This window comes from Argentina anserina, chromosome 5, assembly GCF_933775445.1.
Source record: "Argentina anserina chromosome 5, drPotAnse1.1, whole genome shotgun sequence".
In the NCBI taxonomy this organism is placed as follows: Eukaryota; Viridiplantae; Streptophyta; class Magnoliopsida; order Rosales; family Rosaceae; genus Argentina; species Argentina anserina.
Window position 1 is genome coordinate 16,751,166 of NC_065876.1, and position 20,526 is coordinate 16,771,691.

General features: G+C 35.9%; 2 protein-coding genes across 3 annotated transcripts; one reads left to right on the forward strand and one right to left on the reverse strand.

The window, feature by feature from the left end:
- Positions 1 to 245: 245 nt before the first annotated feature.
- On the forward strand, positions 246 to 16,014 carry LOC126796299 (cleavage stimulation factor subunit 77). Of its 2 annotated transcripts, none has more exons than XM_050523093.1 (23): positions 246 to 334; positions 475 to 539; positions 627 to 689; positions 2,068 to 2,177; positions 3,353 to 3,453; positions 4,120 to 4,181; positions 4,875 to 5,015; positions 5,149 to 5,277; positions 5,693 to 5,739; positions 6,235 to 6,298; positions 7,040 to 7,160; positions 7,318 to 7,376; positions 7,541 to 7,609; positions 7,850 to 7,990; positions 8,221 to 8,285; positions 8,880 to 8,976; positions 10,255 to 10,314; positions 12,032 to 12,184; positions 13,076 to 13,142; positions 13,263 to 13,364; positions 14,327 to 14,500; positions 15,074 to 15,283; positions 15,746 to 16,014. In XM_050523093.1, exons 1-23 carry the CDS (start codon positions 304 to 306, stop codon positions 15,919 to 15,921), a joined length of 2,307 nt encoding a protein of 768 aa, XP_050379050.1. In that variant the 5' UTR covers positions 246 to 303; the 3' UTR covers positions 15,922 to 16,014. The 2 variants fall into 2 exon arrangements, with proteins under 2 accessions (XP_050379050.1, XP_050379051.1); XM_050523094.1 differs by having other exon boundaries at positions 4,126 to 4,181.
- A 182-nt stretch (positions 16,015 to 16,196) lies between these two features.
- Positions 16,197 to 17,105, reverse strand: LOC126795620 (uncharacterized). The gene is made up of 4 exons (XM_050522424.1): positions 17,024 to 17,105; positions 16,730 to 16,908; positions 16,567 to 16,639; positions 16,197 to 16,478 (listed from the first exon to the last, which is right to left on the reverse strand). The coding sequence occupies exons 1-4, from the start codon at positions 17,103 to 17,105 to the stop codon at positions 16,324 to 16,326; spliced, it is 489 nt and encodes a 162-aa protein (XP_050378381.1). The 3' UTR covers positions 16,197 to 16,323.
- Between the last annotated feature and the right edge of the window lie 3,421 nt (positions 17,106 to 20,526).

A 20,526-nucleotide genomic window follows, 5' to 3' on the forward strand; every position in this document is an offset into this window, starting at 1 on the left:
TTCGCTTGTGTTACCAAACTCTGGGGAAAGAAGAATTCACTTCCCACTTAAATTCCATTCTCATGAGAATTCTAAAGGTACACTTTCCTTTCTGGGTAAAGTAGTTTAAAAAAGTTTTTTTTCTTCACTTGGGCAGTAATTAGCCGTGTAAAAAATAACTGTAAAAGCGTGTATGATATTTTTACCTCTCCGACCACCCCACTTGCATCTTTCGACTTGAAAACATATCTTTCGTTCTTCCAGAACTGAAGTGTGAACTGAGTTCTGTCCTTCTTCCTACTTACCCTTCTTCACTTATTCCATATGGAAATCGAAAAACGAGTCGATGATCTAGGTGAGTAAGACCGACCCTTTCAAGGCTCTACTACTTCTATAGCCGTAATCTGGGTTTTTCGCACTCTTCAATTCCCAATTCTCAGCATTGCGTTTCATGTCTAATTAACCTTGCTTTATCGCTTTCTTATTGATTCTCAGGTCCCAAGGCCATGGAGGACAAATACAATGTTGAAGCCACTGAAAACCAAGCCAATGAAGCATTGGTGTGCTGCTCTTCTAATTCTGCCTTGTTGTAGTTTTGAGTCCAAAGCTAAAAGTTAACTCTTGATTGTATATATGTTCCGAAACAGCGTTTGCCTATCACAGAGGCAGCAGCCATATATGAGCAGATTCTGACGGTGTTTCCCACTGCTGTGAGTGCCTTCTAACTGATATATACTATATATATGCACACACACACACACACACACATCTATTTTCACCCAATTCTGTTTCATAAATTCTAGAGCAGTGTTTAGGGCTGTTGTGTTTAATTTGATTAGAGATATTTGTTGCCTTACGATGTTGAATGAATATTCAAACGGTCTATTGCTAGATGGAGTGTTATGGTTTTGTTTATTAATGTAGTTTGAGGTGGTGGCTGCTGGGTTTTGATTCCTTGCTAGTGACAAGTTGGCTACGATGGTGTTAGTGGTGGGTGCATTTGGTTGTGAGTTGGGAGTGTGTGGATGTTCTAAAGTTGGAATTTTGTGACATCCAAGTAAAACTCTGTTCTTCTAAAGGTTTTTTGGTGAGCATTATGAGTCATTTCAATCCCATGTTTAGACTCATTATGTGGTTGAGGGCACCAGGTAGAGGCAAGCTAAAACCCTTTGGGTTTGTTGTGCAGAAGGATTTTCGAACAGTATTCGGCGGGTATTTGTCGATGAGCTTTTGGGAACAAGATAGTTCTTGTCTGGAGTTGGGATGTTGCGTCATTCTCTGCCACCCTTATTGAAATATGAGACCTGCAGTGAGTTGAAGTGGTGTTAGATTGGAAGTATGCTCCCTCTAGTAATGTATCCCTTAGCGTTACCAACATGGGGTTAGTAGTAATGGTGTCGGCCCCATGGTTTGCTTTGATGTGATCTGGAGTTCGAACCCTCTCATGGTACAAACCTAGCTGTTTTCTAGAGTTTGCTGCCTTCTAAAAATTGGTTTGGCAGGAGGCTCAGTTTAGAGCCTGGGTCTGCAAAAAGTGGATGTAGGGCATTTCTGGGAATAGAAAAACATGTGTCCCTTAGCCTTAAAAGAGTTTCTGCCATTGTTCTTTGAGATTGTACTTCGTGGTGGGCGTGTGCGAGCTTTTAACATGAAATAGTTTTTGTGGTGTACTATCAGTTACTGTACATTTTAGGTAATAGTCGCTATTATCTACATTGGAGAGCTGCAGTGAAGAATTTGAGTTCAATTGGGAGTCGTTGTTGCCTTGGCTTTACTAGAGAATTTGCTGTTAGTCGAAAGACTGCAGGCCATTATTGGAAAGCTGCAGTTTCTACTCTAAAATTTAAGTAAAAAAGAGAAGGGCAAAAAGGCAAAACACTAAGGAAAATCACTTGAAAACTTCTGCAAAATTGTATAGGAATCTAAATAAGCTGCAACCAATTTCAACTTATCAACTTAATAAATAATAATGAGACTTATCTTTAGCATTTCAAGGAGCACTGGACAGAGATTCACATGATTGTGCCAGTATTTCCATTGTATAATCACTGTTTATGTTAACCTGATTAGTTATTCTCTTCTCTCCAGGCAAAGTATTGGAAGCAATATGTGGAGGCCCAGATTGCTGTTAATAATGATGATGCTACAAAACAGATATTTAGCCGGTGTTTGTTGATTTGTCTTCAGGTTCCACTTTGGTATATTCTTCTGCAGCCAAAACTTGTCAGCAAAATCTTACAATGTTTTTATTGTGGAGTTGCTATATTATCATCATCTATTGATATGTCGTAAAGCTTTTCTTGGTTTTACTTTTGTTTCTTTGCAAATGTCTTTTGTGTTGTCAAATGGTTTGGTTCTCTTAAAGGTGTAGGGACTTTGATGAAACTTTTTCATAGTTGTCTAGTCATCAGAATGGTGCCACAAATTACCTCTAGAATCAACCTCTAGAATCATTTATCCTAAAATTTACATCATTTATTTGAGTTGACTTCATGAACAAATATGGGAAACACTTAAAACTATGGAAAAATTCATAGCCCCTTTGACTCGGCATATTCTGAAATTTATACCTTCCCGCTCAAATGATCTGAAGTTTCAAACTACAAATTGAGTTAACTGTAAAGTTTGTTGGCTTTAACAATCAGCAAGGTGCTCTCTCATCTAAATGAATGGCAGAGTTAGATAGTTTATGAAGTAGCTAGTTTTCTTTCTGGCACCTTGTTCACATGTTCAAATTTCGTTGGTTAGACCAAACTAGAATCAAGTCCATTGCAGTTGAACTTGTAAAAGCTCTAGAGGTTTATATGGTGTAGGTCTTGTGGTACGCTTAAGCTGAATATTCGTTAAATAAAATTTACATGTTTAATTGATGCATCATGTTTTGTTGAACATTTCACGAAGTTTGATTCAAACTTTCCATGATTAAAGTGAATTAGCTGTGGTTATAATTCTCGTGGATATCAAGATTTTTTTTGGTACGGGTGGACCTTGTGTCTATAAACGTGTTCCTTTCTACAATGCTACAAGAGTTGAATAGCTTCAACCAATAGAATAACAGTGACTTTACCCTCTAAAGCATGATAAACTTTATCTTATCATAAGAAAAAGACACCTTTTTCTTTTCATTATCTTATGGAACAATACTTTTCGTTAATCAGTAACTGAAAAGAACAGAAATCATGATGGAGGATGATGGGCAGACTGTCTGAATATTCGCTTGTCCTTAATTGAAGAATCTCCATATTCCACTAAATCTTTATTGCTTCATACGATTTTTGAACTTTGTATTACTTAGTCTTTTGTACAAACATGTTTTTCTCTTGCTTTTGAGTTTGAAAAATGCTCAACTTTGTTGATCACATTGGAATTGCAGGCGATGCTACATTCGTTTCATCAGAAAGGTCAATGACAAGAGGGGGGTAGAGGGTCAAGAAGAGACTAGAAAAGCTTTTGATTTTATGCTCAGTTATGTTGGTATGTCCTTTCACCTGAGCCCGTTTGGGGATGCTTGCTAATGTTTTTTCATTTTGCCACTTTTGAGTTATAAATGTTATTAGTTTGTTGAGCTTAAATTATATGTAGGAAGCGGATTAGGTTATGAAGTTGTTCTAAATTTGCTTACGTAACTGTTCTGTGTATTCTTCAATATGTTTGGTAGTAAAATAACATGTCTATAAGAATAAGGTTAACTCAAAATACATCTGTAAGCTGATTGTTAAACTGCATCCCCTCCCATTCAGATGGCTCTTACTTTACTGATTGAATGATAGATTAATATCGGGATTCCTCCTTCGAGGCCTAGATTTCTGGCTTCTGCTTCATGATTTTGGGGTAGTTACCTCTTTAAACCCGAGCCTTTATAGCTACTCTGTAATAATAATAAAATAAGGGGTACACACACCCAAATGAGTAGGATTATGAATCCTATACAGAAGGAAGGACTTGAGTTTCAAACCACATTGTCTGAGAATCCCCCAGGATATACATTCATCATACATATTAATTTTATACTGTTTTGTGATCTGAACTATTAACTGCTTGTACATGCATTGTATAACATATGGATCAACTATTGAATGAAAGTATGTACCTTATCCTGTCAAAATTGAAAGTGCTTAATCCTTTTGCGTTTGCTACCAGGAGCAGATATAGCATCTGGCCCTGTATGGATGGAGTACATCGCATTCTTAAAGTCTTTGCAGGTCTCTCATTTTCTTCCTACATTGATTGGCTATTAAAGCGGTGAACAGTGATTTAGCAGAAGAAGGTTATTTCATGGATTAGGGTTTCTCTTATAGTTTTGACCTTCTTAAGGTAAAATGTGGGAAAAATAAGTAATTAGGAGGTTCCCAAATTCAGGATATTACTAAAAATTAGGATATTAGTAAAATAATAGTTTTCTTGTATTTTCAGGATTAAAGAGCAAAAGTAGTTCAGGACCTTTTGATTCTTGGGAGCCTGTTCAGGGGTTTTCGGTTTTTGGTGTGTTTCTTTTTAGCTTCTACTGCTTCTCTGTTTAGTGGACTCCTTGTCCACATTTTATATATTATTTTCCCTTGTATCAGAATTTGTTTCTTTTTAAAGAAAACTAACTGTATTCAGAAGTGGTCTAATGCTATCCGTATCTATAACCTATCTAGTTTCCTGAAACAATTATTTGCTGCCTCCCCAACAAAATCTTTCCGCAGAAGCCACTCCATGACGGCACATGGCCTAGAGGCCTAGCATTGCTTCCATGGACATGGCTGCAAGGGTTTAGGACTACTTGACAGACTTATTCGATTATGAATAAAAGCATGGGGTCATAATAATGATTCTCATATATCTTCCCGTTTCAAAAAACTGTAATCGTCTGGATGTTCTGTTATTCTTATGGTTGAATGTGGTGCTTGCAGGCTCTAAGCACACAGGAAGAGTCACAACGGATGACTGCTGTACGGAAAGCATACCAGAGAGCCATTATCACTCCCATCCATCACATTGAACAACTATGGAAGGATTATGAAAGTTTTGAAAATTCTGTCAGCCGCCATCTGGTAATATTTTAGTTTGGGATTGCAAATGAAATCTGAATTAGTGAAAATATATATTGCCTATCTCTGTGTGCCTGTGGGTGTTGCAAGAAATTATTTTACAATGTTTTTAATCTGATGATATTGCATTAAGCAGGCAAAAGGACTGTTATCTGAATATCAACCAAAATTTAACAGTGCCAGGGCCGTTTATAGGGAGCGGAAGAAGTATGTGGACGAAATTGACTTGAATATGCTTGCTGTACCACCAACTGGCTCTTACAAGGCAACTTTCTGCCTTTTGTGCTCTGATGTGTCAATGATTGTCTCACAGATGTTTATTTCTGAGCTGGTTTCCTCTTACACTAGCATGCAGTTAGCGTGCTTTTATAGTCTGTCTTGCTCCGTTCTTTGGCAACCAAAAATTTTAAGTTGTAGCCAAGTGTTCTTCTGCCGCTGACATATTCCTAAATCTAATTTGAAATGACTGTCAGCCCATGTTAGAAATTTCCTGTATCTACCTGTAATATCAGTAGTCTTAACAGACATGGTAGTGAGGTAGTCTTAACCTCTGTGTGACACTTGTCTGTCTTCCAGTTAGGTGGTCCATTTATGAGAGTCATGCCTTTGTTCTGTTGATAGATTAATTGTTACTTATATATGTTCTATGGAAAATAAAATTTTATGTTTTGCTCTCACAGGAAGAATTGCAGTGGATAGCGTGGAAAAAGTTGCTCGGTTTTGAAAAGTAAGAATAATTGAAATACTTTTTTGTACCTCTCAGGGGTGCATCTTGATAGTATCAGACATGATAGACTAATTTGAAATTGGAAGATCACTTAAGTCTCTCTCTTTTCTACTCTTTAATTCTCCTCTGGAATCTGCTAGTTTATTTTCTTTAACTGTTGTCTTATGCATTTTCTGCATATTAACCTTTATATGTAAGTTTGAGAACGTACCCATCAATATCTAAAAGTGAAAATGGTTGAAGACCCATGAGATAGAAAGTTCAGAGTAGATGACTGACAAACAAAGTTCTTGGCAGCTATCTTTGTATTAATGTGATGTTGCACCTTTAAATTTCTGTTTCGGATTCAAAAACAATTCCTTGTGTACTTATTATAATTAGTATTATTGCGTTGTTATAATAGTTTTCGTTTCTTTCCTGTCATGCTGTGTTTATTTTACCATGCATTTGACAGTGTTGCATATTGTGTCCTAATTTCTTGTAATTGCATTTCAGAGGAAATCCACAAAGGATAGACAATGGATCATCCAACAAGCGAATAATATTCACATATGAGCAGGTGGTTGAATATACAAAAATATAATGTTTTCATTTTATTCCTTTTCTCATTTCAATTTATAAAAGTAGTAAATATATATTTGCCTCTGAGTTTGTTGGATAAATAGATTGTTTGAATCTTGTCAGTCTATGATCATTGAAGAATATCTTTAGTATGTCCTTGGATATGTTTCTTGCATGCATGGACTAATGCAAACTTTTTTCGATGATGAACTAATGCAGACTATGTAAATATATATTTGCCTCTGAGTTTGTTGGATAAATAGATTGTTTGAATCTTGTCAGTCTATGATCATTGAAGAATATCTTTAGTATGTCCTTGGATATGTTTCTTGCATGCATGAACTAATGCAAACTTTTTTTGATGATGAACTAATGCAGACTATGTGTTTCTAATGATAATTATAGTTTTAAACTTTACCCATTTATTAAGATGTAATGATCTGTATAGTATTGTTGTCAATATTGCAATTAGCTTTAGGGGCATTATGTGTGTTGTATCTATACCTTTTCATTTAATTAGGCTTTATCATTATGTGCTTACGTAAGGACTCAAATGGTATCTGGGAATTTATTGAGTCCTCTTCTAGATCTGATGTTGGTGCTTCTCGATTTTGGAAATTCACTGGGACCTTCAGGATAAAACATATACTGGGAGTTTGTTGTAGGACTGTATACAGTTATCTTTTTTGGGTTATAAAATTCTGTACTTTCCTGAACTCCTATCTGATTTTTTTGCCAGTGTCTAATGTATCTATACCATTATCCTGATATATGGTACGATTATGCGATGTGGCATGCGAACAGTGGATCAATAGATGCTGCAATTAAAGTATTTCAAAGAGCATTGAAGGCTCTTCCTGGTAATCATTATACTTTCTCGTCTCTTTGTCTTCAAAATTCTTAGGTAGTTCTACATTGCCTGATTGTCTTACACCATGAGCTTGGAGTTCTTCAGCATTTTTCTATGTCATAGCTCGAAGTCTCCCTGATCTCTCTCTCTCTCTCTCTCTCTCTCAGACTCAGAAATGCTTAGGTATGCTTATGCAGAGCTGGAAGAATCCCGTGGAGCAATTCAGGTATTATGGTGACAACTCTTTTTTGTTTTTGTGTTTGTTTTTATTTTTTATTTTTTATTTCTTTTTTGATAGATTATGAATTATTAGCTCTTAATGTTCAGTTGATTTGTTTAGAGCAGGATATATTTCTGTTGCATTTTTTATAACCATTATGCCTTTTGCAGCCTACAAAGAAAATTTATGAGAACCTTTTGGGAGATGGTGTTAACACAACAGCCCTTGCTCATATACAGGTATTTATTTTCCCTTGTTCTTTCGGATTGTTTGTTAATATATTTTTCCAATCGATTTCTGTATCTGGGGTTTTTTCATGCAAGTTATCTCTACATTACAAACTACATAATTTCTTGGTCAGCGAATATAATTTCCAACTAATTACTGCACCATGAAATATAATTGGATTGATATTTCAGCTGCTTAATCAAACCTAGTCCCATTCTGATAGATTCTCATGTTAGTACATTTTAGTGCAGTTTATTCGCTTTTTGAGGAGAACTGAAGGACTTGAAGCAGCTCGCAAGTATTTTTTAGAAGCGCGCAAATCTCCAAACTGCACATATCATGTATATGTTGCCTATGCAATGGTGGCGTTATGTCTTGACAAAGATCCCAAGGTTTTTCATGATTAGCTCAAAACTCAGTGCTGGTTGTTCAATAGTACTTGTTGGTGCTTGGATTATATGATCAATAAAAATCCATCACCTCTGTAAAAGAAGGCCACTATGGGTGTCACTGATCAACGTCTGATGTCAAGTGTGAAACACTTGATATAACTATCTTGAGGGCTGGAAAAAATATTATAGCCATAAAGACGTCTGATTACCTTTTTCTTTCAATTATGCAGATGGCGCACAATGTTTTCGAAGCTGGGCTGAAACACTTTATGCATGAGCCTGTATACATTCTTGAGTGAGTTGATGTTCTGGTTAAAAGTCATGAATACTATATTGGTTTAGTGATGTTTATCGCAAGTGAAATGCTGTAAGATGATCCTCTAGGACATATCCAAGAGTAACAATCCCCCAAACGTTTTCTCAGAAGCTGAAGGGTCTTGTTTGATACAATTTCACCCAATATGTCTTCCATCCCATTTGCACAATAATGTCCCCCATAGCAACGTATTAAAATTATAGCAGACTACGCGATCATATTTTTTATAATTATTTGTTTTCTTATATAAGAAACAGCATATATTGGAGAAGATATGTTCTCCAATGATCACATGCGTGCCAAAGTTCAAAAATGTCGAACAACATAGGAAGTCCATAGGTCTAACACAGCTGTATTCATGCTTGTGGGATGTGGCTCCACTGTTTGAGTTGTGAATAGCCATCTGGAGAATCTCTTTGTCTCTACTATGGTTTTTTAAAAGCACCAAACTATCCTTTTCATATTGTGACATTTTGATATGATATCTATACTTAATACTTTTTGGCTTAGAACCAATCTGTCCTATTGAAAGATTATTGTTGTATTCTTATTTCCATGTCCTTAATGTTGCAGATATGCAGATTTTCTAACTCGTTTGAATGATGATAGAAATATCCGGGCCCTGTTTGAGAGGGCATTAAGCTCGCTACCACCAGAAAAATCTGTTGAGGTAGACACATACTTGATATAAAATCTTATATTACGAAAGGCATCATAATATTTTGAGCTTCTCCATTGGTTTTTTATAACTTTTAATTTGATGCATGCTTTAATTTGAACATGGTATCAGCGGGAAATTCTTTGAATGTGTCTGACCCAATTTTTTCACATGCTCCGTTTTGCCCAATATTACATGTTTGACTCAGTCTGCCAGACGCATTACCATCCCACCTTGGGAAGTTTCCACATTCTATAGTATCTGGGACCTCTCCACGAAATGAACTCTCCACTCATTCTTATTTTGTTTTGCCTATAGTATTAAATAAGGATACTGTGCTCTTGTGCAGCTGTGTGTATTACTGATACGAATGAATATATGAAAGTTTTTTAGAATCTTCCTTACTTCCATCACCTTGCTGGTGTCTCTTATGCAAAAAGTAGGGAGAAATTGCAAATAATATTTTTCTGCTTTGTGAGAAGATGGCGTCCTACCTTTGGTAGAAGTTGTATAGAATCTGTGGCACATATTTCTGCTCTGTTTGGTTATAACTGTTCCAAGGGAAGACCTCCAAAGTGCTATCTTTTCTGGGTGCCGTGGTTGAAGAGAAATAGATGATTTTTTAGGGGCTGAGGTTTTTCAGGAGAGAGTAAGATTTTGGCTGGTCTCTGGACTTCGGCATCTGAGTCTGTTAGAGATTATTGAAATACTTTTATTTTGAGGGATTGGGAAACCCTAAATAAAGGATACTATGTTTCTATGTTCGGAGTTTCATTGAGGAGTCTTTGGATTATGTTGCTTTTGTGTGAGTTATAGATCCAACTATGCTTTGTGGACCCCTTTGTCCACTGTATGTCTTCTTCCTTTTAGTAACTTCTAAGTGGTGGTGGGGTGGTCGAAGTAGAATCCTTGTTTTTTTTTTATTTTTAATTTTTTTAAATATTTTTTTTACATCTCAATGATTTCATGTTCTGTTTACATTATTTTCCTTATGCAATTTATGGTTACTTGGAATATCCCCCTTTGGTGTTCTTTCATGAACTTATTTCAGTTGTTTAAAATATGGACAAAACAAAATACAGATATGACGGGATTGGAATATGGATCTTCAGGGCTTCTTTTGTTTAGGAAAGTTATACAACTGAATCCTACGGCCTTCATTACTCTAAAGCTTAAGATTTATATACCTCAAACTGGTGTCTTGTATAACATTTGTTATGCTACATTCTCCTCTTATATTATCCACGTGTTCAACTTCCCTTCTGAGCTGTGATGGATCTTCCTTCTCAGGTATGGAAGCAATTCGCCAAATTTGAGCAAACTTATGGAGATTTGGCTAGCATGTTGAAGGTAATAAATAACCGGAGACTTTTTTTGTTTGGTTTCCAATATACAATAAAACCTCTATAAATGAATAATGTCAGGACCGGAAAAAATTATTATTTTAGTGTGATCATTATATTATCGATGAGTAATTTATTCATTTATTGATAAATTAATAAATTATTATTTTATAGAGAGTTTTGTTGTTTTTTTTTATGGGGAGTGTTGTTAGTTCAGCTGAATGATAATAATTGTTTAGTTTGACTATGTCTATTACTAGCTAATATTCTATATTTATTCACTTTTAAATTTGGTATAATTCAATGCCTAAAAGTAACTGTAAAATGATAAGTTTAAATAATTACTTTCCTTAATTTATATTATGAATTTTATTCACTATTTCTTTTAATATTTGAACAATTATTAAGCATTTTAACTAATTTTTTAAATTTTATTATATTAATTATTATGTTGTATATTGAATGAGACCTAAAGAGATTTCAAAAAATTAATATCTTATGCATTTAGCGAGGTTCCTAATAATATACACTGGTCCCGAGTCGGGACCGGAGAAAATTATTATTTAATCGAGGTTATTAATTTATCGAACATTCATTTATTGAGTTTCAATTGTAGTATCCATTTCCGTCCTAAGTTTCACTCAGAACTGTGTAATCTTTTGAACCAATAATTGGTAATAACTAAAAAGAATGTGTGCCCCAGTTTCAAACCAGGGACCTTTAATGTGCGAGACTAACACGATACCAACTACACCACCAGACTGTCTTGTAAACATTACGAAAATGATTTCTTTATCATAGTTTGTTGAAGGAAGAGATGATGAAAGGTGGTGCCTTTCACGGGTGGGTAGTTTGGGTTTCTGATGGACTTGCCTTAGAATATTCTGAGCATGAAAAAGAGAAGAGTCATCTCCAACATTTGTTTCCTTAAAAAAAAAAAAGAGAAGAGGGATAGAAAGAGAAAGAGTAATGAACTTTTGAAGGTCAAGATGATATATAGAAAAATTATCTTTGTTTAAGCTATTCTGGAGGAAGAGAGCATAACTGTAATATATAGAGTGAGAGACAGAAACTGGAAATTTTCTTATGGGAGGCTCATCTAAACTGGTAAAAGCAGCGAGTGTTTCTTCTTAGCAGTACTTTTCATTTTAGACACCATAATACCTAACAATTGTGTTACATGCATCTGCAATTTCATTAGTCCTTGGATTGTTAAACAAAAAGTAATTGTGAATGTCTGGTGATGAATTTCTACATTCTCTGTGACTGAAGTCAGGAGTTATTATTATTATTGTTTTTTTAAAATCTATTTATACTTTCTTAAGTGAATATAAGATGACAATAAAACTGGTTTGACCACTTCAAATATAAATACCCTATATATATAATTAGCTTCTCAATTCTTGAGTTTTGAGCGGCACCCTAGTTGATACATATCTCTATATAACATTATATCATTTATGTGGCATCTTGTGAACTTTCTTTATTACATACGGAGAAATCTCCAAAAAAGGTTGATAAAAACTCCAAATGGAAGTCAATAGTAATTTCTAAATTACAATAATGTGTTACTTACTCTGTCGTAATCCTGAATCTTATTATATTACATATTTACATGTCTTTGTAAATTGATCTCTTAGAAAAGTTTCTTTTAGATTATTTCACAAACTTTTATCACCATCTTCTACAAGAAGCACTGATTTCTGGATTTCTAATATATGTAGGTTGAGCAAAGAAAGAAAGAAGCACTTTCTACAACTGATGATGAAGGACCCTCATCTTTAGAAAGTTCTTTACAAGAGGTTGCATCTCGATATAGTTTCATGGATCTTTGGCCCTGCTCTACAAAGGATTTGGACCATTTAGCCCGGCAAGAGGTATATTTAGCGAAATTATAATTGCTGTGCATTATTTTCATATGTTTGTATGCTTCTATCACCACATTTTATCACCCACACTTTTACCATTTATTGAAAATTTGAAGTCAAAGTTGGACAAAGTGTTACTACATATGTATTAATATTGTCATAAACTTTTAAGCATAATCGTGGTTGTGTATTACTCCAGTTGATAAATTTATTTTCACAAACTTGGAGGTTATTGGTGTTATGGTGGTTCAGGTTTAAGATGATGTCTCCTTGATTTTTTGATAGGGAGGTGATATTCACACTCCACTTTCACTTTAAAACATCATTGTGTCACAATTGGAGTGTGAATAGTATTTTTAAGAGGAAAAAGCAATTACCCTGTTTGATGTTGGTACACATGTATCCAAGTATTTTATGTTCAAGGGTTGGGGGAAAAAGTAAGTAATGAAGTTAGCAATTTGGACCCTGCATTTTACTAGTAAAAGTTTAGCTAAATTTTAACACAAAGTATAGTGTATAATTCGTTTTTGTCCGCGTGCAGAAGGTCATGTGTAATTCAGCTTGTTTTGTTTTCACCCTATGAATTTGTACAACTGTATGCATTCTATGTTTCTAGACATCTTTGGTGTATAAAACAAAAGGAAAGACAATTTAAAAATATATAGTAAAAATAATTGGGTCAACCAAACAGAACATAATTCTAAATTCTTGGGGGTTAGATCTGACTATCTGAGACATGAACGGGAAACGGGTTTACTTAGGTTACCCAATAATTAACATGTTACAGTACATGAACACGGCCTCTTTAAACATGTAGTTTTACTGAAGCTTCAATTTTGTTTTTCTCCTAAGCATCCCAGTTCAGTTTTCTGCTTATATGTCATTCTGCTTCTTTTTCAGTGGCTTGCTAAAAATATTAATAAGAAAGGGGAGAAGTCAGCTATGCTAAGTGGACCTGAACGTACAGGTAGTATTGTTATGTTTATTCATTAATTGGTGTCTTGGTACGACTCTCAGACCTAAAAACATTGTTTGTATTGTTTGGTGAGTGACTCACTGCTTGGCAATTTGTGGGTTTTCTGTGCAGACAAGGGTTCTACTGGCCTGACAAGCAATTCATCAGTGTCTGCGAAAGTAGTTTATCCAGATACTAATCAAATGGTTATCTATGATCCAAGGCAGAAACCTGGTAGAGAATCCATTTTATCTCCATTTTATAGTATAAATATAAGTTCTGACTAAATAATGAACTTGAGTTTTGGAGGCATTTCAGCAAGTTTTTAGTTAAAAAGTCAAAGCTGTTGAGAGGGTTTAACTAGTCTTGCTGTTTTTGCTCACATTTACAGTTTGTTAACTTTTCATAAAATATCTAGTATACAGTTCTGTACATGGTTACCACCCTCTGCTATCCTTTTCTTTTTTTAAAACGATTCTGTTTTGCCACTAAAAAGGGTAATAAAATTGGAGATGATCAACAAAAGATGGTTTTAGTTTCTTTTCATCACTCTAAATTTTGTTTTTGTTTGTGGCCTTTGACATGAAGGAATCTAAAACACCTTCCAATGTCTAACATGGGGGATCTTTGTTGAACTGGTTTGATAAATAACAATCTCTGTTAAAATCATAAGTTGTTCTGAAGAGCAGGTTCTCAGCATAGAACTCGTAGTAACAATGAGTGCAAACATGATGATCTTATCTTATTCAATATGGTTTTTCCTGTGCATTGTTTTTACTGATTATGAAGTTAAATAAATATCAATTCTGGCTATTTGTCTAATTATTATTATTATTATTATTATTATTTAGATAGTGGCCATTTGTGACCTCCAGACTCCAGTAGTATGGGCAATCTCAATTTAATTTAATTGACAAATCAACTCATTACATTCTTTCTCGCAATTTGAATTCCATTGACATATTTTCCTTAAATGGTACGTAAGGAAATTACTAATGATTGTTTCTTGTGTGTACTGTGGATCAGTTTATAGTAATTGCTATACATTTTCTTTAACAAGTCCATAGCAATGAGGCTTCCGGAATGTCCAAAGCTATACAGTTTTTTTTGTGCTAACTGTAGGTTGATTTAGTTCAATTGCTCAATGGTTGATTTTCCGTCTTTGATGATTCATTTTTGCATTTTCCTTTCCTTAGGGGTTGTAAATTTTCAGACCACAACAGCAGCTGGTGTTCTTGCTGCTTCTAGCACCTTGTCAAATCCAGTTGTTGCAGCAGTAGGCGGTCAAACAACGGGTGCCTTTGATGAAATATTAAAGGTGACACCACCTGCTGTGGTAGCCTTCTTGGCAAGTTTACCGATCATTGAAGGTAAACTTTGAAATCGTTTATTCAGTTCAATAAATATGAGTTGCTTCATACAAATGCAAGTGTAGTGTATCTTAATAACTTCGTAGCTCAGTTCGTTTAGAGAGGCATCTTTATCTAATGTTGTAGGGGGTGTTATTCTTGAGAGGTCTAGTTGTGTTGAGCATCTTGGGTGTTTAAACCAAGAATGGTGCTGTGGTGCTATGATAACAATATTTTAATATTTTATGTATGAAGAGAAACAGGAGGGTCTTTGATTATGTAAAGGGAGAGGTAGTTGAGTGTCTACTTGATGGAATATTATCGGTGTTTCCTTCCTCCTAAGGAGCATTTTGTTTCATCACTTTCATTGGATGGGAATGCAGTGGTGATGTAATGCCCTATTAAGTTTTCAAGTTGTATTCATCTTCTTTGTGCAGCAGCCGAGATGGTTCTTGTTCTTTTTTCCTTCAAGTGTTTCTATGGAAAGTTTATAAAATTGAGAATATGCATTCATGGAAAGTCAATGGTGATGGAGTTTTATTGCCATATCAACCTGTTTAGTCATTTATGCTGTTCTTGATTGGAATTTTTCAGGTCCAATCCCAGATGTGGATGTTGTGCTATCAATTTGTTTGCAAAGTGACATACCAACACCACAGCCTGCAAAGTCAGGGACTGCCCCTCTGCAATTTCCATCAGTACCTGCACCTTCTACGAGTGACCTTTCTGTTTCAAGCAAGTCTCATCCCGTCCCAAGTGGGTCATCTTTCAAGCCAGCCAGGGGGAAGCGGAAAATTATAGACAGTACGTGTTTCCTCTTCACTATCATGATAGATAAGTTCAAAATATATTGCATTATTTCTAGATATGAGTATTTTTGTAATACCATAAAGTTCTGGTGAACACTGTAAACAGTTTTTATACTTTTGGCCATTCATTAGTGAAGTTGAGCTAATCTTTCAGTTAGTGCTGTTGGATTTTATTGACTGTGTTACTGTCCTGGTTGAATATGTTTATGGTTTCCAAAATTTGAAGTGCTTGGCCCTGGTTTCATTTGTCCCTTAATTTTGTGAATTTTCCTAGTATGATAGTTGCATGGACATTGATACCATACACCTCTGTTAATGAAATCAGTATTTTGAGTTCTGGTTTTGATCAAGTTATGATCAACTGAAAGTGAAGTTGTCTTAATGTGTGTATACAGTTCCTGGCTTATCTATGAGGAAATATTGAAAAGCTAAAAAATTTAATATCGTATTATGATAGGGAAAGACGATGATGAAACCACAGTCCAGAGCCAGCCACTCCCGACAGATGCTTTCAGGATGCGGCAAATCCAGAAGGCAAGCCGTTCTGTTTCGGCTAGCCGTACAGCTTCTCAAACAGGATCAGCTTCTTATGGAAGCGCACTTTCTGGAGATTTTTCCGGTAGCACTGGGTAATATAAGATTCTGCTTTCCCCACTTGGTTTACTTTGATGTATACTATCAATTATAATGATTTCTTCAATAAAAGTTCCAATTTGCATTTCTCTTCTACTCTCCAATGATATTTGTTTCTTCTTCTCCTCAATTCAGAAGATGATCTCCAGTCTCTTCACCTTATTCTTTTTGGTGAAAGGATGTATATTATTAGATCCATTTTAAAAAAATATAGCAATTAGTACGTTATGCAGGGTCCAAGATGAAGTACATATAAAAATTGTGTTAGAATAAGTGTTGCTGTTTAGTAATGGAGCAGCAGACTCGGGAGAAGTTTTCCTCAATCAACAGACAAAAATGAACGTCCGTAGATTTACAACATTGGGACTGAGTTTGGAAAACTTGTATGGCATTAGCTTTAGTTTAGTCTTTCCACACAGGAATGATTCCTTGAGCTGCCAAACGCTTTTCAACCCAAAAGATAATGTGTCTTGCCGTGATCTTCTTCTCGTCAACGAGAAAAGGTTCAACGGTGCTTGCTCCTAAGCCGCAGACGGATAGAGAAAATCCTTTTGGACCTGAACGATTCAGACATGGAATCATCAACGGCATATTTTTGGGTTGTCCGATTGTGATCTGAACTTTAATTCTGAATATCACATGTACCTGTTAGGACTCCATTGGGAAAGAATGCCCAAAATGTATACGAACTGCCTTCCTTCAGAAACGAACCTTCAAGCTATCGACCGGAGTATCAGATAGTTTTGTAGTAAGTGAACTGAACGGCATTAGGTGTGCATCAAGAAAAAATGAAGATGAGCAGACCAACCTTATCGTCTTCAAAAAAGAGTTCAAGATCCGAGAGCTCATTTTGAGGAGTTCCGAGTATTTCTTTCAGTGATGGGATGATATCCTCTTCCATCATTTGTGGTAGCGGCTTGACAGGAGCTTTCGCCGGAGCTTTAGGTTTTGCTGGAGCTGCTTTTACCTCTTTTGTTTCAGCGGCAACTATTATGCAGAAGGAGGCAGAAGAGTTCACGTTTTAACATTGCTGCTACGTAATGTTAGATAAACCAGAAGACAATGAATCCCTGCGATGCATTGTGAAAACGGAGCAACTTACCAGTAGAAGTAGATGAAGTGGATGATTCTTGAAGGGCAGAGCAGGCAATAGTTCTCTTAGGTGCTACCGGTTTACTTACCATATTCTGCTAATGTAGATGAAAACCGAATAAGAGAAAACAATAGCTAAGCTTCATAAAATTGGAAGGTGTAGAATGTAAGAGTTTAGTGAGAATAAGAAGTTCAGAAGGCATTTCAGGATCGAGTATTGGCAGCTGATTTAAAGAAAAAAGGATGACTTGAGTTACTTGTACTACTCACAGCAGAGGAACTATGGAAGGATTGGAAGGCAACAACCGAGATACAATCATCCGAGTTTTTCCTTCCAAACTGAAGGCAATTAGCTGATGTGTAGCGTAGAGTACCTGAGAATTCTGCAAACCCCTTCCCGTTTTCCTGGGAAGTAAATACCTTTGTCGGTTATATTTAGAGAAAGAGCTAGCATTCATACTATTATTAGTACATAAATGATTAAGAGGTTGCATGAACCTGAGCAGATGGTTTGGCCATGGAAAGAATATTAGCCGAAGCCATGCTTGCTTGCTTCGTTTCACAACAACAGTTGGCAAGGTCTGAGCAACTCTGGTGCTGGGAGTGACTCAGATTAGACGATCTAAGAGACGCGCAAGAGAGTAGGGCGGGGACTATTACTCCAAATATTTGTCTTTGGTAGACGATGAGGTAATGGACGATAGCCTATCACTCAACGACTGGCTAACATTTAGTATAAGCTCACTGCCAGTCATTGATCCATTTGGACAATAAACCTCAGCCTCATTCTGTTCCAACTTGCAACCCTGACGACTGACGTTATTATATTTTTGCACAATTTAGGCCTATGGTAAGGCATGTTCAATTTCGACCGTGGATATGTGAATTTTTTTTATGCCCGTAGATATAAAATGTCAATATCAGGTGAACGAAATTAGGAATTCAGATCGTGATTTGGGAATCGAAGGCTACTCTTATATAAGAAAATTAATGATTAATATAATAATTTTTCATGGACGAGAATTAAAAAAAAAACGTCTTAATAATAACTTTCCTAGTAGTAGTCCATCTCTATTCTATAAAGCCAATCGTCACCACATGGGGGGGGGGGGGGGGGTTACAGACTAAGTCGACTAAGGTACACACCTTAATGTTTCCATCTGAATTCTAATCCTTTTTTTCGTTGTATTGTACTATTGTAGGGCACGGGCCGGGCTGAGTGACCGACCTTAGTAAATTTAAATAAGTGACGGGTCGGGTTGAGCCGTTCACCTAAATTTTGCGGGCCGGGCCGAATCGGGCCTTGCGGGCTTGCATTAGAAAAAAATATATAATACTCTAATTCAAGGGTTTGAAATAATAAAATAATTATTAGAAAAAATTCTTAAAAAAAATCACAAATAAATTTTAGTTTCGAAATATTGTCGATTGACACCAATAGATGTGATCGATATATATATATATATATATATATATATATATATATATATTTAGAGACCCTGTAAAAATTTCATCTGTTTAGAACATGGTTTGACCATCCGTATACCTACGGTCAACTAAAAAAGAGACGTTTTTATATAATAAAACCTCTTTGACCGGGGTTTTGCTAAATGAGTTTTCTCGTTGCGACCACGCACGATTGGTGACAAAAACCTCATTCGCATCTTGGTAATGGATCCCCCTTTAGGGCATATTAGTGTTGTTTTTGGTTTACCGGAAATTCTGACGGTTAAACGAGGTCCAAATTGGATGAAATTAAAAAATGATCACTAAATATATATACTAATCACATCGGATGGTATCGATCGATTCCGAGAATTTCCCTTCATATAGTCACTTCATAATGTGATAGTTTTATTCTAAATCTAATATAAAGGTTATGATACATTAGTTGACACTTAGGCGATCGCCAACTCTAAGGTACACACCTAAATGTTTCCATATGAATTCTGATCCTTTTTTTCGTTGTATTGTACTATTGTAGGGCTCGGGCCGGGCCTTAGCAAATTTAAATAAGTGACGGGTCGGGTTGAGCCGTCCACCTAAATTTTGCGGGCCGGGCCGAACCGGGCCTTGCGGGATTTTATGGGCCGGGCCTTGCGGGCTTGTATTAGAAAAAATATATAATACTCTAATTTAAGGGTTTGAAATAATAAAATAATTATTAGAAAACATTCTTAAAAAATGTCACATATGAATTCTAGTTCCGAAATATTGTCGATCGACACCAATAGATGTGATCGATATATATATTTAGAGACCCTGTAAAAATTTCATATGTTGAGAACATGGTTTGACCATCCGTATACCTACGGTCAACAAAAAAATAGACGTTTTCACATAATAAAATCTCATTGACCGAGGCTTTGCCAAATGAGTTTTCTCGTTGCGACCACGCACGATTAGTGACAAAAACCTCATTCGCATCTTGGTAATAGGTCCCCTTTTAGGGCATATTAGTGTTGTTTTTGGTTTAGCGGAAACTCTGACGGTTAAACGAGGTCCAAATTGGATAAAATTTAAAAATGATCACTAAATATATATACTTATCACATCGGATGGTATCGATCGATTCCGAGAAGTTCCCTTCATATAGTCGCTTCATAATGTGATAGTTTTATTATAAATCTAATATAAAGGTTATGATACATTAGTTGACACTTAGGCGATCGCCAACTCTAGTTCAAAATATGGTCGATCGACACTAGTAGATGTGATCCGTATATATATTTAGGGACCCCGTAAACGTTTTGTTCGTTTTGGACATGGTTTGACCGTTCGTACCTACGGTCAACAAAAAAAGAGGCGTTTTGACATATTAAAATCCTCATTGAACGGGGCTTTGCCAAATGGGTTTCCTTGGTGCGACTGCACACAATCGTTGACAAAAAATAGGTGATTTCAGATATGCAAACAACTTTCTGTGTTCGCATTTTAGTAATGGGTCTTCTCTTATGACATACTAGTGTTGTTTTCGGTTTACCGGAAATTCCGACAGTGAAATGAGGTTCGAATTGGATAAATTTTTTACAGGGTTACTAAATATATATACCGATCATATCGACTGGTGTCGATCGATCCCGAGAAGTTTCTTTCATATAATTGCTTCATAATGCGAGAAGTTTTATTTTAAACTTAATAAAATATGTATGTATAATATTTTATTATTTGACGGGCTTTTACCGGCCGGGCCGGGTTTCACAACTCTAATCTAAGCCCGGTCCTCTACCCACGGAAGCACGCTTTCTCGCGAGTCGGATCAGGTAAAAGTCCATCGAGCTTGCGGGTCTCCGCGGGCTAAACCCTATACTTTTTTTAGAATATAATTACATGTATTCAGTTTATGTTCTAGATTGGTTGTGGCTGAAGTGATTTTGGTTTAGGGCCGGCTTTTGTGCGGAAAAACAATTTTTCTCGTAGTTCAAGCCTCTTCAAAGCAGTAATCTGTGTCTTTCGTTGTTTTTTTTTTTGTTATATATTTAGCGTTTCAATCAACCAAATTTGGAAGTATAT

Bases quoted from the DNA above. Each gene is read 5' to 3' on its own strand.
- LOC126796299 (XM_050523093.1), top strand. From the start codon at position 304: ATGGAAATCGAAAAACGAGTCGATGATCTAG. The intron at 540-626 runs GTGTGCTGCTCT...GTTCCGAAACAG, and splicing joins ACCAAGCCAATGAAGCATTG to CGTTTGCCTATCACAGAGGC. The intron at 8,286-8,879 runs GTGAGTTGATGT...TTAATGTTGCAG, and splicing joins GAGCCTGTATACATTCTTGA to ATATGCAGATTTTCTAACTC.
- LOC126795620 (XM_050522424.1), bottom strand. From the start codon at position 17,105: ATGGTAAGTAAACCGGTAGCACCTAAGAGAACTATTGCCTGCTCTGCC. The intron at 16,640-16,729 runs GTTGGTCTGCTC...TCCGGTCGATAG, and splicing joins TCTTTTTTGAAGACGATAAG to CTTGAAGGTTCGTTTCTGAA. The intron at 16,479-16,566 runs GTACATGTGATA...TGAATCGTTCAG, and splicing joins TCCCAATGGAGTCCTAACAG to GTCCAAAAGGATTTTCTCTA.